Here is a 17,249-nt window from a genome sequence, read left to right on the forward strand (position 1 = left end):
TATATTCAACTTGGTGGGAACAAAGCATCCTCTTTCCCACAGTCTTAAAAAAAATTCTTCCCACTATTGTTCTTTCTGCTGGAGTTCCTCTATCACTCATCTCAAAGTTGGTGTTTATCAATGTATCATCCTTAGCCATTTTCTCTTCTTAATTTACACACTCCACTGTAATGACTTTCACTCCTGTTGACTTGAAGACTCAGAAATTTAAAAATTCTTTTCACAAGGTACAGACCTACCCAGTTATCGCCTGGATATGCCCACTTGAATGTCTCATAAATTACTAGTTCAATCCTATCTAAATGGATTTCATCATCTTCCTCTCAAATCTGGCTCTCCTCCTGCAGTCTCTCCAACAATGGCACCATTATTTATGCAGTTGGCCAAATGGAAAACCTGTAGATAACTATTCACTTACTCCCTCCCCATATCCTCACACCAATTAAATGTCTAAGCCATACTGATTCCAACCTTTAATAATTCCCTAAATAACCATTCATCTAAACTGTCTCTGTAATTGTCATAGTTCAGATGTTTATGACTTAATATATAAATTACTATAGTAACCTAAAACCCTAAAGACCCTGAAAAATCCTGCAGAAAACCATGATTTTCTATACTTATCTGACCATAAAATTCTCATTTTCTTTTTTCCCACTTTTGTTTTTCCCCTGTGAAACTAACATTCTCATGAAATACAGTTTTGGAAATGTTAATCTAAAGTAAAGATAAAACCCTTCTCTCTGGCCCATAAAAATTTAATGAACATACAATCACTTTTATTTTTAGATTAAAATAACCACCCACCACAATGATGTATTCTTTTTTTTTCCTCCCTGAGCCTATTTTAATTGCATGGTGACAAATAATGAGAAATCTATTTTCAAAATGCTATTTATCTTCTTTACAGCCTTGTTGGAGCACCTATCCTATTTTAAATCTGACAAAATCATGAAGTAAGATTTAGATATGGTTTAAAACAAGAAAATCAAAATGTACTGCTAATAGGAAGGAAAAGATTTACCTGTACCTGGGGAGAAACATAAAATTAGAAGCCAAATAGGCTTATTTAATCCTGATAAAGATGGATATGGATGCTGCCAGGCCATTACCTAAGGAATGAGACGGCTACTTCTAATCCAAGGGACAGGGACAGGTGATCCCACAGCAAAAATCTAAAGACCATTTTAGAATGTCTACTGGATTATGTAAGCTTCATATGTGTGTACTGTTGACTGTTGTTCCTAGAGTAGCACAATACTTGAACTATAGAGAAGGCACTGTGAATGGAGATTCCAATACTTGATGTGATATGTGATAAATCTGAAACATTAACTGATCTTACCAGCAGTCAGGAGTGTCTTTCCTTACAAATCAGAAGGCATAGTTCTAGTTCTCCAGATCCCAAAACAGAGTTAAGGTGTGAACTAGAGAAGTAATTCAGTAATAGAGATATGAGAACAAATAAAGTCAGGGACTCTGATTCTAAAAGACAGATCTTGTCAACCCGAAACAGGAATATGGGAGAAGGGGGTTTCTAAAAACAAGGTCTCTACTACCACTTCCAAAGTACTGAACCTCTATCTGTATGACAGATATAGACCTATTTCAGAAAAAATTCCTCAAGAGCGGAAACGTTATCTATCTTGTATGTCTGCATAGAAACCTAACACATAGTACCTAACAAATAGCAGATGCTTGAAATGCCTAAAATAAGTTAAATAATGGCAATCTCGATATTTAGAATATAGATTTCTCTTGTTAGCTTTAAGAAAACCAGAAAATTGAAGAGGTACGTTGTATATGTGCTAAGTACAGTAGTTTTAATAACGTATAGAAAGGCTTTAATCTAAAATGAAAAATAACCTATATTACTGATTTTTGTTTGGTGCCTGCTACTACTTAAATCATTTTATATAAAAATGTATACTTCATATCAAAAATAAATTGAGAAATGGAAAGTATCTGAAATAAAAAGTTTTTTGTTTTTTTTTTGAGATAGAGTCTCACTCTGTCGCCAGGCACCAGGCTGGAGTGCAGTGGCACAATCTCAGCTCACTGCAACCTCCACCTCCCAGGTTCAAGCAATTCTCCTGCCTCAGCCTCCCGAGTAGCTGGGACTACAGGCGCACGCCACCAAGCCCAGCTAATTTTTGTATTTTTAGTAGAGATGGGGTTTCACAATGTTGGCCAGGATGGTCTCGATCTCCTGACCTCATGACCCGCTCACCTTGGCCTCCCAAAGTGCTAGGATTACAGGCTTGAGCCACCGCGCCCGGCCTAAATAAAAAGTTTTTAAAATTTTACTTCTTTTCTAAGAAAACAGCTCTGTGAACTAGTTTCATATGGGAAAGACAAGAATATGCCATCTATATGAATACAAAGACGGGTCAGAGCTACAGCCTGGTACTAAAAGATATATTGTGGGCTCTGTAATAAAAACTCTTTACGTGATACATCCTGATATAGCCCCTTACTATATGGAAGTACTGGGCAAATTTCTCAACCTTGGCATAAGCTGTAGTTTTTTAGGCTTATAGAAACTATAAACCTAAAAATGACCTACTTTACAGTATTCCTAACAAGATTAAATAAAATACTTTATATAAAGCACCTAGCATAGTGCCTGGCATAAAGTAGGTGCTAATAAACATTTATTCCTTTAGAGATCCCTTCCTCTCTGAATGAATATGTGTGTGTACATGTGAAAAAATAACCAAACTTTTAAATCTAGGAGAAGGGTGGCAAGAATGATGCTGAAAACAAATCCAGTATCTGTCTTATAAATTAATAGTTGACTAAGCATTAGAGGAGACCCTTCATTTGCCAGGTGGGTAAACAGACTCAGTGTGTTATCCACAAGCTCCCTCTACCCAGCACTGGTATAGGAAAATAATATAGATGTTTGTTCTTAGATGTCTCTTCATTATTCTTCTTCCACCCGTGCCCCGACCCCACCACATATCATAGTAACAGACACAGTTCATTCTGTTATCCTACAGAAGCTTATTTCATAGTTTCTGCTAACTTGAGTACATTCCAATTAGATATTCTGACACTTTTTAAGTCCTTCAAAATTAAATCACTAGGAGATGGAATTTATAATTAAAAGAGAAGAAGAGTGGAAAGATTTGAAAAATTTGCAGCCTGTTCATGTAAAGATTGAAAAGGTATGTTTAGAGAACAAACCAAGGGTGTGGTAAGTGGCCATTTGCTAAGGAGATGAGTAGAAGGAAGCCAGGTAAGACAGCAATACAGCGGGAGAAAGACCTTGAAGGCCTCATAGAGTTCTTCCAGGCTGTCCCTCTCATCACAGGCTCAGAGTCCTAGGAAGAGGAGAGTAGTTTTGGGAGACAGGACCAGGGTGCCCTCCATCGTTTTACTGCTCAAAGCCGCCTAAAAACTCTGCTGCCTGCATTCTGGTGCAGTACTCCTTGGCCACTGCCTCTATGGCTCCAGCAGGTCCAAGTGAGGCTTGTGGTGCAGTTCCAGAGGGTGCAAGCAGTAAGCTTTGGCAGCTTCCTTGTGGTGCTGACTCTGTAGACATGCAGAGTGTATGAGCTTTGGGGCCATGGCGGCCTCCAGCTAGATTTCAAAAAATGTACTGGGAAGCCTGGGGGCCCAGGCAGAAACCTACTGCAGGGTCAGAGCTGCCACTGAGTCTCCATCAGAGCAATGCTGAGTGGACCTGTGGGAGTAGGACCACTTCTGAGACCCCAGAACTGTAGAGCCACCAGCTTGCAGGGGCAGCCTGGGAGAGCTGCAGGCACAAAACTCCAACCCATGAGGAGTTGGTGAGGTTTACACGTTATTCAATGGCAGATGAGAGGACAATGATCTTTTCCCAGTTATTGGCCTTTTGATAGGCTTTTCAAGTAAAAGCAAAGAGTCACAATCTTTTTAGAAATAGGAATTGTGATTAACTGAAACTTTAAAAAAAGTTTCATCCACACACTTACACATTTGGTTCAATAACAAGCCATTGTTCATGAGCACTAAAAGACTGAAAGACATTCTCTTGGGATTATATATGCTCTTCTTCCCCCTTTTCCTACTGAACATGAATCACGGCATTTATTTATATATAAGCACAGTACAGTAATTAAAAATTATTTTATTTCTCCAAACTTAGAGATATAGTATATTCCACAGGTTAAAATGTAAGGTCTGGTGTCTTATGATAGTCTCAAATTAAAAAAAAAAAAAAAAGGCCAAAACTATCACATATTTAATACATTTTACTCCTAGCTGTGCAAATCTGAGGGTTATCCAGGTCTACTGCTCTTTGCTCATTGTCTCTCAAAAAGTGTTTAGGTCAGACAGAGACTATCAACTTGTTACTCTGCCTTTAATAAAAGCTAGACAGGGAATGAAAATGGTATTTGGTCAAAGGAACTTCTATTTTCTTCTTCTCTTCGACCTTATATTGACATAAATAGTTACAGATTGTATCAAACAATTACTGATCATAAATTTAAGCTAAACATTTTGCTTTTATGTAAGTTCCCCCAATCACAAGTACTAAAATATCTAAATAATGAAAATAATAACGAACCTCTTTAACTTTGCTCAATCTAAAATATAAGTTTTAATATGGAAATTAAAGGAAAAAACCTAATTATATGGATAACTTCTGGGTAGGAGTTGTTTTTTAATATGTAACAATCTGTACAATAAAACTATCTAAAACTAGATATATCTCTAAATAAACTAAAATACCATATATTTTATAATATATAATAGCCAATATATACAAGTACTATTTAAGAAGTATGTAATATATAATTAGAATAAATTCATCCTAAAATTTGAATTGTTTATTTTTAGATATTACCAATGTGATTTGCCATTTTGATACAGTTGTCAATAAATCATGCTCATAATTCAACAATAATTTGAACTGGAGAGCCACATTAAACTATTCTAGTGACTTCCCCATTACATGGACAGTGGTATTATTTATATTGCTGAATCCTGTCTCAGTAAAACAATTACATTTTTTTTCTAACTCATACAACACTGTCTGAGATTTTAAAATATTCATATCTTTATTCTTGAGCAAGGAATGAAAATCATTTATTGAAATGACATTTTAAATTAGATCAAACCTAATATTTCATGCCAAAGGTAGCAAATAATACAGTCAATTGTAAACTCTGTTCCTGGGTTATGTGGATTTGAATCCTAGCTCTGCTACTGAGTCATATAATTTCTCTCAGAGCCTCAATATCCTGGGGAGAGGAAGATGATAATTCTATAATTCAGTGAGTTAATATAAATTTAGAATAGTGTTTAGAATGAAACAAACAAATGTTATATAAGAATTCGCACTCATTTTTATTCATAATGACCATGAAGGTTAAGATTTCAGGATGTTTAAAAAAACTTGTCCCAGTAAATGGAAGAAAAATTCAACAGAGTTGGTTAAGAGAGAAATCATGTTACAGGTATTCTGTTACCCCATTTTTCCTTCATAGGCCCCATCTGTCCCATTTGATACTCCTTTTGTTCCAGAAGTACCCACCATTCTGATGGAGCTCAAAATACCCAACTGATGTCTGTCTGCTTTTCCCATCTCTCTCAAAGCCGAAGTCTTAGCAATTAAAGAGGATGTTGTCCTTACTGGGACAGGCAGGGTCCTAGAGGCCCTTATTGTACCAAGCATTAACCTTCTTTTTTCTGGATCATAGCAAAGTCAGACATTTCTGAAGACATGCTGTGATGGTTGGGGAGCACTCAGGTAACTCAGGTAACTCAAGGCAAACTTTTATCAACAAGCACAAAATTATTTCAACCTTTTTTTTTTTTTTTTTTTTTTAAGAGATGAGGTGTCATTATGTTGCCCAAGCTGGTCCCAAACTCCTGGCCTCAAGCAATTTTTAACCATCAATAGAGTTGTACTGGTACACATATGTGACTACCAGCCCTGGTTTACAGGATCAAAGGAATGGGGCTAAGGTCCAACTTGGTACTATATTATGTACAGTTGTATGTATATGTATATGTAAGACAGGTTTAAGTTAACTTAAACCTGTCTTACACCAGTTTTAAACAACTGTGTGGTTGTAAACTGCTGGCTCCAACCATAAAAGCAAATTATAGGGATACGTAACCAGAAACTCATAGTACCACAAGAAGAAAAAGTTGGGGAACCTCCAAACTTACAGTAAATTAGTAATTAGTAACATAACTTTGTATAATAACTATATATGCTATAGTCACATACCAAATGGTAGAAGGGAAAAAATTCTTCATGCCATTTTATTATTTCTGGAATGTCAAAGAATCCAAATCTGTCCTTACAATTTTACTCACCTGCTACTTTTTCATCTGTTTCCCTGTTACCATCATCTGAATATCTTGCAAAGTCTAAAGAATCAAGGGTACTAATGCTCCCAGCTCGATCTATAATAAAGAGAAATATAAAAGAATTAAATAAGCATTTTAATTTAATTGTTAAAATAAGTAATGGGAATTCAAATACCTATGATTATTTCTAGTTAATAGAACTGTAATTCTAAAATCTAGGAAATCTTTTAAAACAACATCCACCACCAAACAAAGTAAAAATGTGCATAGCAATCACAATACTTTAAAATAACTAAGTTTCCCTGCCCCCAAACAATGCACGTACAGGGTATATTGCAAGCAGCCCAGCTAAGGAGAAAACAAACAAACAATACAGAAATTTAAGCTGCCACCTAAGAAAGTTTGCAGCTTAAATCTGAACAAGTGACTACTGAAAGAACAGAATCCAGTCTTCACAGCCTAACACACACATTATCCATCACACAGTCAAAACTTAGTTGTTACACAAAAAACAGCAAAATGTGATCCACTCCAAGAAACGACAAAATCAACTGGGACCAACTCCTACCTAGATGATGCTAGGAGATAATGGTAAAGTCAGTAGACTAAGATTTTGTAATAGCTATTATAACTATGCTCAGTGAAGTAAAGGAATATATGTGTACAATAAATGAAAAGAGATAATATCTTAGCAAAAATATGGAATGTAAAAAATGCCAGTAGAAATTCTAGAACTGAAATAGAAGAATCTGAAATTTAAAATATCTTGTATAGCCTAATCACAGAATGGAGATGAAAGAGAAAAGGTTCAGGAATCTCAAAGATAGATTAATAAAAATTATTCAATCTGAAGAACATAGACAAAAAAGATTGAAAAGAAAATTAACAGAGCCTAGGGACATGTGGAACAATAACGAAGGTCTAACATATGCAGAATTGGAGCCAACAACAGATCAGACAAGAGATGGGGTAGATACAGATTTGAGGTCAGAGAACATCAAGGAGGACAAATAAAGAGAAGAGAAACTTGGTCACCTATTAAATAGTGAAAACCCAAAAAATTAGAGAAAATATTAAAAGCAGACAGAGAAAAACAATATACTCGTATAAGGAAACAATGATTTGAATGACTGCTGATTCCTCATAAAAAACCATGAAATCAAAAACATCCAGTTTGGAAAAGAAGAAGCAAAACTATTTCTATTCACAGATGACATGATGTTACATATAAGATACTCTCAGGAATCCACTAAAAACCAATTAGTCCTAAATTAGACATAATAAGCGAGTTTTTCACAGTTGCAGAACATAAGACCAATGCACAAAAATCAGTCAGATTTTCATACACTAGCAATAACAATCCAAAATTAAAACTAAGACAAGTTTCATTTCCAATAATATGAAAAAGAAAAAAAAATTAAGAATACATTTAACAAAAACATGCAAAACTTATACAGTTAAAACTACATGCTGGGTGTAGGGGCTCACGCCTGTAGTCCTAGCACTTTGGGGGGCTGAGGCAGGTGGATTACTTGAGGCCAGGAGTTCAAGACCAACCTGGATAACATGGTAAAACCCCGCCTCTACTAAAATAAAAAATTAGCTGGACATGATGGTAGGTTCCTGTAATCCCAGCTAGTCAGGAGGTTGAGACAGGAGAATTGTTCGAACCCGGAAAACGGTGGTTGTAGTGAGCTGAGATCATGCCACAGCACTCCAGCAGTCTTGGACTCTGTCTCAAAAGAAAAACAAAACCAAAAAACTACAAAACATTGTCCAAAGAAATTAAAGATGATCTAAATCAACAGAAAGCCCAGGCCTACAGATTAGAAGATCCATATCAGGATAGCAATAATCCACAATTAATCTTCAGATTTAATGCAATTCCTATCAAAGTTGTAGCTGGCTTTCAATTTTCACAGTAATTGAGAACTTGATACTAAAATTCGTAAGAAAATGAAAAAGTCTCAGAATAGCCAAACAATCTTGAAAAGGAATAAAGATGGAGGACTGAGGCTTCCGGATTTCAAACTTAAGAGTAATCAAGGTAGCACAGTTCTGGCATATGGATATATATCAATGCAATAGAATTGAGAGTCCAGAAATAAGCCCTTATATTTATGGTCAATTAGTTTTTGACAATAGTACCAAGACACTTCGCTGGAGAAAAGAAGTTTTTTCAACAAATTGTTGTTGTGACAACTGTATATCTTCATGCAAAAAAAGGAAACTGGACCACTACTTCACATCATAAGCAAAAATGGATCATACAACCAATTGAACAGTAAAACTTTAAGTAGAAAACTTTTAGTAGGAAACACAGAAGAAAATCATCATGGCCTTGCATTAGGCAATAATTTCTTAGACATAACACAAAGCATAAGCAATGTGATAAAGCAGTAAAATGGCCCTCACAGATGTCCACATCCTAATCCTTAGATTGTGTGAATATGTTACCTTAGATGGCAAAGGCAAAGTGAGGTTAAAATAGATTTTCCTGGGTTATTCAGATGGACCCAATGGAATCACAAAGATCTTTAAAGGTGGAGAAGGGTCATGAGCCAAGGAATTCTGGCAGCCTTTAGGACCTGGAAGAGGCTCCCCTCTGGAGCCTAAAACCTCCAGAACTGCCAATGTCTTGATTTAAACCATTTAGCTCAACATGAGACCCACTGTGAGATTTCTACTACACAGCCATAAAAAAGAACAAGATCATGTTTATTGTAGGGATAGCTGGAGGCCATTATCCTTAGCAAACTAATGTAGGAAGAGAAAACCAAATACCACATGTTCTCATTTATAAGAGGGAGCTAAATGAAAGAACACATGGACACAAAGAAAAGAACAACAGACACTGGGACCAATTTAAGGGTAGCGGGTGAGAGGAGGGGGAGGAGCAAAAAAAATAACTACGGGGTACTAGACTTAGTACCTGAGCAATCTGTACAACAAATCCCTGTGACACGAGTTTACCTATATAACAAACCTGCACATGTACCCCTGAACCTAAAATAAAAATTAGAAAAAAGAAAAAAAGAACCACGAGGCAATAAATTTGTGTTCTTTTGCATTCCAACGTTTTTGTCAACCTTTTTTTTATTATTATACTGTAAGTTCTGGGATAAATGTGCAGGTTACATAGGTATACACATGCCATGGTGGTTTGCTGCACCCATCAACGCCCAATCTACATTGAGTATTTCTCTTAATGCTATCCCTCCCCTAGCCCCCAACCCTCAGACAAGCCCCGGTGTGTGATGTTCCCCTTCTTGTGTCCATGTGTTCTCATTGTTCAACTCCCACTTATGAGTTAGAACATGCAGTGTTTGGTTTTCTATTCCTGTGTTAGTTTGCTGAGAATGATGGTTTCCAGCTTCATTCATGTCCCTGCAAAGGACATGAACTTTTTTTTTCTTTTTTTTTAATAGCATTTTAGGTTTTGGGGTACATGTGAAGAACATGCAAGATTGTTGCATAGGTACACACATGGCAGTGCGATGTGCTGCCTTCCTCCCCATCACCTCTATCTGGCATTTCTCCCCATGCTCTCTCTCCCCAACTCCCCAACCCCACTGCCCCTCCCCTATTTCCCCCCTACAGACCCCAGTGTGTGATGCTCCCCTCCCTGTGTCCATGTGTTCTCATTGTTCATCACCCACCTATGAGTGAGAACATGCGGTGTTTGATTTTCTGTTCTTGTGTCAGTTTGCTGAAACTCATCCTTTTTTAGGGCTGCTTTTTGTCAACTTTTTACAGCAGCCATAGAAACTAATATCAGTGATAAAGGAATGAATTGATAAACTAGATTTCACCAGAATTAAAAATTTTTTTTTTGCTTTAAAAGTCACCATAAAGAAAGTGAAAATACAATCTACAAATAGGAGAAACATGTGCAAATCAAGTATCTGATAAGGGGTATATCTTATACTCAATTGAAAAAGACAGCACAATTTTAAAATGGACAAAGTGTTCTCCAAAGAAGATACAGAAATGGCCAATGAATGAAGGAAGGATGCTCAAAAGGGAAATGATACTCACTAGGGAAGTGAAAATCAAACCACAATGAGGTACACTTCAAATCAACTAGATGGTTATAATAAAAATGATGGTAGGTTGCAGAGGATGTGGAGAAATTGAAACCCTCACACATCACTGGTCTTAATGTAAAGTGGTACAGCTGCTTTGGAAGTTTGGCAGTTCCTCCTTGAAAACATTATACTAAGTAAAAGAAGCTAGACACATAAGGCCACATGGCCATATATTGTATGATCATTTACATAAAATGTCCAGAATTGGCAAATCCATAGAAACACAAAGTAAATTTTAGCTGGCAGCACAGGAGAACGGGTGGTGACTGTTAATAGGTACAGGGTTTCTTTGGGGTGATGAGAATGTTTTAGAATCAGAGTGGTGATAGTTGTACAATTTTGCAAACGCAGAGAACCACCAAATTGTACACTTTAAAAGGGTTAATTTATGGTACATGAGTTGATTTTCACTTTAATAAAAAGACATTGGAGACAGTGTGGAGAAATTGGAATCCTCACATCCAGCCGGTGGGAATGGTATGGCCATTTCGGAAAACAGTTTGGCAGTTTCCTAAAAGGTTACAGCGTTATCTACCATAGGATCCAGTAATTCTACTGCCACCTAAGAGAAAGGACAATATATGTCCACACAAAATCCTGTACATAATTATTTACAGCAGCATTATTCACAATGGCAAAGAGTGGAAACAACCAAATATCTGTCCATTGATAAACGGGGAAATAAAATGTGGCATATATCTGTACAATAGAATGTTATTCAGTAGTAAAAAGGACTGAACTGTTGAAACATGCTACAACAATGGATGAACTCTGAAAACATGCTGATAGAAGATAGTTACCAAAGAACCACATATTGTATTATTTCCACCTATAAAAACTGCACAGAATAGGCAAATATGTAATGATAGAAAGCCTATCTCTATAGACACAGAAATTAGTGGTTGGGGGTTGAGGGAGAAAATGGAGTGTGTATTAATGAATAAGAGATTTGTTTTGGGGTTTATGAACAGGCTGCAAAACTAGATTAGGTGATGGCTGTACAATTCTGTAAATATACTAATAATGAATGTAAATATATTAAAAAACCAGTGAATTGTACACTTTAAATGAGGCCCAGACAGGAGGATCACTTGAGCCCATGAGTTCAAGACCAGCCTGGTGGGCAACAGAACAAGACCCTGTCTCCACAAAAGAGTAAAAGCAGAGGAAAGAACAAACAAATTTACTGAGTTTTCAAAGTGTGCACAAGTTGTGTATGAATAGCAGTTATAATGTACAGAAGCTGCCAGGGGCAGGCAAGTCATGACAGTTGAGGCTAAGTAGGTTGTAAAGTAGCAGGAAGAACATTTTATCTGCTTCTCTATTAAATTTTACACACACAAAATTTTCTTATCTAGCTAATGTTTAAAAAGGGATAAATAAGAGGCTATTGTCAACCCGTTTGTTACATCATGTTACTTACACAGTATTTAAAGTTTACATATTAATCTAAAGTAACAGATTATTTGTGTTCAGAAAGCACGACTTCAACAAATGAATGTAAGTTGTAAGAATACAGACTTGGACTCCACCTTGGGCTCTCCCATGACCTTTTAAAACAGTACATAACAATTTTCAAGATGGTTGACTCCTCAAATAGGGTTCTGTCATTATCAATGTACCACTTGCCTTTAAATCCCTATTAAGTGAACTAAAAGAAATTCTATATGTATCATTCTTCTTAAACACTGTTTCTATCTGGAGAAACATTTAATTTTCCCCCAGTTTAATTATATCTGATCAGTAATAGCTTGCAGGTTCTCCTTTACCAGGCTGGCCAACATGGTGAAACCCCATCTCTACTAAAAATACAAAAATTAACCAGGTGTGGTAGCAGGTACCTATAATCCCAATTACTCGGGAGGCAGAGGTTGTAGTGACCTGAGATTGTGTCACTGCACTCCAGCCTGGGCAACAGAAAGAGTCTCCATCTCAAAAAACAAACACCGACAACCAAAAACAAAAAAAAAAAACTTGCCATCTATCAACTTAAGTTTTTGTTTGTTTGTTTTGGAGACAGGGTCTCTCTCTGTTGCTCAGCCTAGAGCACAGTGATACAATCATGGCTCACTGCAGCCTTGACTTCCTGGGTTCAAGCAATCCTCTCACCTTAGCCTCCCAATTAGCTGGGACTATGAGCCACCATGCCTGGTTAATTTTTTTAAAAAATTTATAGAGACAGGGTCTCGCCATGTTGCCCTGTCTGATCTCAAACTCCCTGGGTTCAAGCAATTCTCCTGCCTCGGCCTCCCAAAGTGCTGGGATTAAAGGCAACAGCCACCATACCCACCCTAATTTAAGTTTTAAGACAACATAAACAAAAATAATAATGACAGAAAGCCAAATATTATAGTATTCCACCTTATAACATAGTTTCTTTCAACACAAACTAAGAAATACTAACTATAGTAACCACAGGCATCTCAAAAAGTTAATATCGAAAATGTGCCAAACTCAGGAATACTATTCAGCAATTTAAAAATAAAGCAAAAAACTAACACATGCAATAATATGAGGGAATCTCAGATGCTTTATGTTGAAAGAAGCCTTATAGGAGTACCTACAATATTTCATTTATAGAAGTTTTTAGAACAGGCAATAGTAATTTATGATAGGAAAAAATCCTAATAGTGTTCTTGTGGTAAAGGGCTACAAGGCATAGGAGCTGACTGGAAAAGGCCTTGAGGGAACTTTCTGGGGTGATGGTAATATTCTATATATAGTACGAGTTTGGGTTACTATAGGTAAATTCTTTGTTCAAACTTATGAAATGGCACAGATTTACATATCTTACTGTCTTTAAATATTACCTCAAAACCTCCAAATTTTAGAATATTGAGCTCTAATTATATACACGCTAAAGTATTAAGTGTACTGATATGTGTAATTTAATTTGAAATGCGTAAAAAATAAGACGGACTGTTGATGGAGAGATGGCTGAAACGATGTATTGATATGAGATAAAGCAAGTATGGTTAACTGGAATTTTAGGTGGCAGATGTATGGGTATAAAGTTCTTTCAACTTGTCTGTATAATTTGAACTTTTTATAATAAAATGTTAAAGAAATAAAACTTGGATATATGGGGATAAAATGAGCTAACACTGATCAGGATCCATTAATAATCAAAGTTGAATCTTGGAAAATAGCTATTCTTATTGTCTTAAATAAACAAACAAAAATTTTGTGTTTTTCTCCTGCTGTTTGAAATTGAACCAAGGCTAGACCATGAATCACTAAAAGAAAGTAAACAAATTTCAAAATATTGTGGATAAACTTTATATGGCTTTTTACTAATAGACCTTTTAAATAAATGAAAATATAAAATGCTAAACTGGGAATAAACCACTGGGTTATAAGTGCATCTACCCTGGTAAATAACTAACATGACATATTATAAAATGGAGGGCTGGGTGTGGTAGCTCACGCCTGTAATCCCAGCACTTTGGGAGGCTGAGGCAGGGGATTGTTTGAGGGGTTCGAGACCAGCCCAGGAAACATAGTGAGACACTGTCTCTACAAAAAAAATCAAAAAATTAGTTGGGCATGGTGACACATTCTTGTAGTCCCAGCTAGGAGGCTGAGGTGGGAGGATTACTTGAGTTCAGAAGGGTGAGGCTGCAGTGAGCCATGATTGAGACACTACATTCCAGCCTCACTGACAGAGGAAGACTCTGTCTCAAAAAAAAAAAAAAAAAATGTATAAATAAAAAAGTTCCTGGATTACTATGCAACACCTAAAATTTCCAGCTCTTTAAAACAAAATTAATCTAACTACTTTTCTCCAATATTTTTTATTGCACCATAAATATTCCTTCCAATTATTAAAAAAGTATTATAAATAATTATAAAATAAAACTACATAGAAGACTAGATAAATCATCCTAATACCACTAAAACTGGGGATAAGGGTAGTATATCATGAAACATTTCCCCTGAATTTCTAAATGTTTTCTGAACTTCCCCCATATAAAAATAGAATAAACCTATATATACAACTTTATATCTTGCTTTTTTGTGTTGAAACAGGCTCTTACTCTATCACTGAGGCTGGAGTGCAGTGGCATGATCATAGCTCACTGTAACCCTAAACTCTTGGGTTATTGTGATCCTCCCACATCAGCCTTCCAAGTAGCTAGGACTACAGGTGTGCTACCATTGCTGACTGACTTTTTAATTGTTTTGTAAAGATGGGTCTCACTATGTTGCCCAGGCTGGTGTCAAATTCCTGGCCTCAAGCAGTCTTCCTGCCTTGGCTTCCCAAAGTGCTGGGACCATATATGCATTGCTTTTTAAAAATGAAGCTTACATAATGAGAAATTGCAATATTATTAAGCCTATTGATACATACTGCTAAACTGCTTTTTAAAATAAGTGTACATAGCAGTTTGAATTCCACCAATAGTATGTAATAGCATTTGCCAATGTTCAATATTATTTTTAAAATTTTCACCAATTTAACATACTATAAAATTGTATTTTATTTAATTATGCACCTCTTTGATTTTTAGTGAGCTTGAACATTCTTTCAAAAATATACTGGCCATCTATTTTTGGGGTTTGTGTGTGAATTATTCATGTCTTTTGATCTTGTATTTAATATCTAGATATTCCTGATCTATTAGTTGATCTGGCTATTACCACTATCCTCTCTTCTCTTAGGCCTATATCTTGGCTCCTTATTAGCTACTCTGAAGTCTTTAACCCAAATATGGAAACATGTACACCCAATGGATGAACTTTTATCAACTAATATTCTGGTGCTGTGATACCAGGCTTCATTGTTTTATACCTGACTTTAATAGAATGTTAAGTAAGGTGTTGGATATTAATTTCAGATAAATATTTCTTATTAAGTATCCATCTATTACTAGTTTACTAAGCCTCTCATCTTCTAATACTTTAAATCATGTATACAGGCCTAAATACATGCTACTTTGGTCATGATACATTATTCTTCAATTTTACTATTACTGTTTCTCTAAAAGTTTTAAAGAACTCACTTATTTAACAGTGAGAATCTTTGGGGAAAGGAAACACACACTTTAATTTTCAACTGGCATTTTAATACCCATTGAAGAATATTTTCTAATTTTTTTTAGTTCTAAGCCCATAACTTCATATTCTTCAAGAAAAAAAGCTCTGATATCTTTTAAAATAAATATGAAGTCACAAAAGAAAAACAATCTCCCAATTCATTAAAATCTATTCCACCTTGTCAGAAGAAAAAAATTACTTACAGAAGAAATTAATTTTAACTTTGGACTACCCTATATATACTTTGGATTTTAAGACTAATAACAGGTTATATTAAAACTTCAAGGTAAATGTGCTTCTTTAGATTAAGCCACAATTCTTTTCCAGGAGAAGCAAATGCCTTTTGTGTTCCAAATGTCCTAATATAGAAGAAGAGCTTGGAAAAATTAGCTTCTTTTATTAAGAATCTACCATATTCTAATATGAAGTATTTTAACTACAGAGCATTTCTTCAAATACCAGTATGCCTGTTGTGTAACTTCTTAACAATTCACTTTATAACTCAGAAACAAATGATCGGGTACTTTCATCATAGTTGGTAAACTGGTAAAACCTGTTCGTAAGTTTTATCAAGTCTAAGAACAAAACCTGTTATACCCAGTGTGATTATGAGACATGCAGATTGATTTTTTAAGTCACATACAAAAGTAGTTTTACTTAAATTTACATTTAATATTTTAGTACTGCTGAAAAAATATATTTTCATTATAGCTGAAAAACTTAGTCTCAGATTCTTGAAAATTACATGGCAATTTAAAAACCAAATGCATGAGAAAAATGAACCAGCTATTAACTAATAAAAGAGTATTGAGTAAAATAAATATTTATTGAGCAACTACTATGTACTAGGTCACTGACAGGAATAGCAAATTATTAAAGTATAATTTTTTTAAAGCATGTGCATATATAAGTCTATGTAATTATGTTTACATATGCTTACATTTGCATTAAATATTTTTGTAAACATGCACATTATAGCAACTGACTCTGAGAAGCAGAATGTACATTATTTTTACTACATATTCCTCTTTGTATTATTTCAACTTTTTGTTTCTATTTTTGGCATTTTTCCCCGAAGTTACATTTAATATGTACTTCAATATGGGCACTTTATAATTTAAAAATCACAGAAGTACCCAATTCACAATTAAATGGAATTTAATTGTGGAAATGGAAAACAAAATAAGCAATTCGCTTTACATTACAATTCTTTCATTAAAGATGATCTATTGAACATGATTAAAAAATCTGTCATAATAAATATATAATAATACATTCAATAAATATAAAGATATTGCTAATAACAGACTTACTTTGAAAGTAATTCTATTTAAACCTGAGTTTGTATGTAAACATTTTAAAATGTTCACATAAGGAGGATCTCAGAGATGTATGTCCAATAAAGAGAACCTAAGGTTACATTAAAATATGAAAGTTAAAAAAATAAAGACTAAATTTTCTACTTTGGAAGTAATGTAAAATGACATTCAATACTAATGAAAATTTTCTTTTATGTGGGCACTGTATTTATGAACACCAGAGTAAAACCACAGGGGTACTCTGCCTCCTACCACTCAAGGTCAGCTCTGAAATTATATGGAAGTCCTAGCTATAGTAGTAACCTTGGTGATAAAGAAAGGAAAGATTTGTAACACTTAGAATAAACATGCTGCACCAGAAGAGAAAGGCCAATTTCTGGATAGACCAGGATCTAAACATCTTTCCTTTAAAATAAAAAAGTGGGGGGCAGCCTTTTACTTTTATCAGTTGTAACACTCACATTTATATTTTCCTGATCCTCAATTCTTCTCCAAT

General features: G+C 35.2%; 1 protein-coding gene across 9 annotated transcripts in view; it reads right to left on the reverse strand.

Annotated features, from left to right (window-relative positions):
- The window catches only part of RELCH (RAB11 binding and LisH domain, coiled-coil and HEAT repeat containing), a 120,895-nt gene that overhangs the window by 90,175 nt on the left and 13,471 nt on the right, over nucleotides 1-17,249 (reverse strand). For all 9 annotated transcript variants that reach the window (XM_010336752.3, XM_074383294.1, XM_074383297.1 and 6 more), the window contains exon 2: nucleotides 6,316-6,405. In XM_010336752.3, the coding sequence (XP_010335054.1) occupies nucleotides 6,316-6,405 (90 nt within the window). The remainder of the gene's footprint in view (nucleotides 1-6,315; nucleotides 6,406-17,249) is intronic.

The sequence above is a fragment of the Saimiri boliviensis genome, chromosome 13, assembly GCF_048565385.1.
Source record: "Saimiri boliviensis isolate mSaiBol1 chromosome 13, mSaiBol1.pri, whole genome shotgun sequence".
NCBI classification, from domain to species: Eukaryota; Metazoa; Chordata; class Mammalia; order Primates; family Cebidae; genus Saimiri; species Saimiri boliviensis.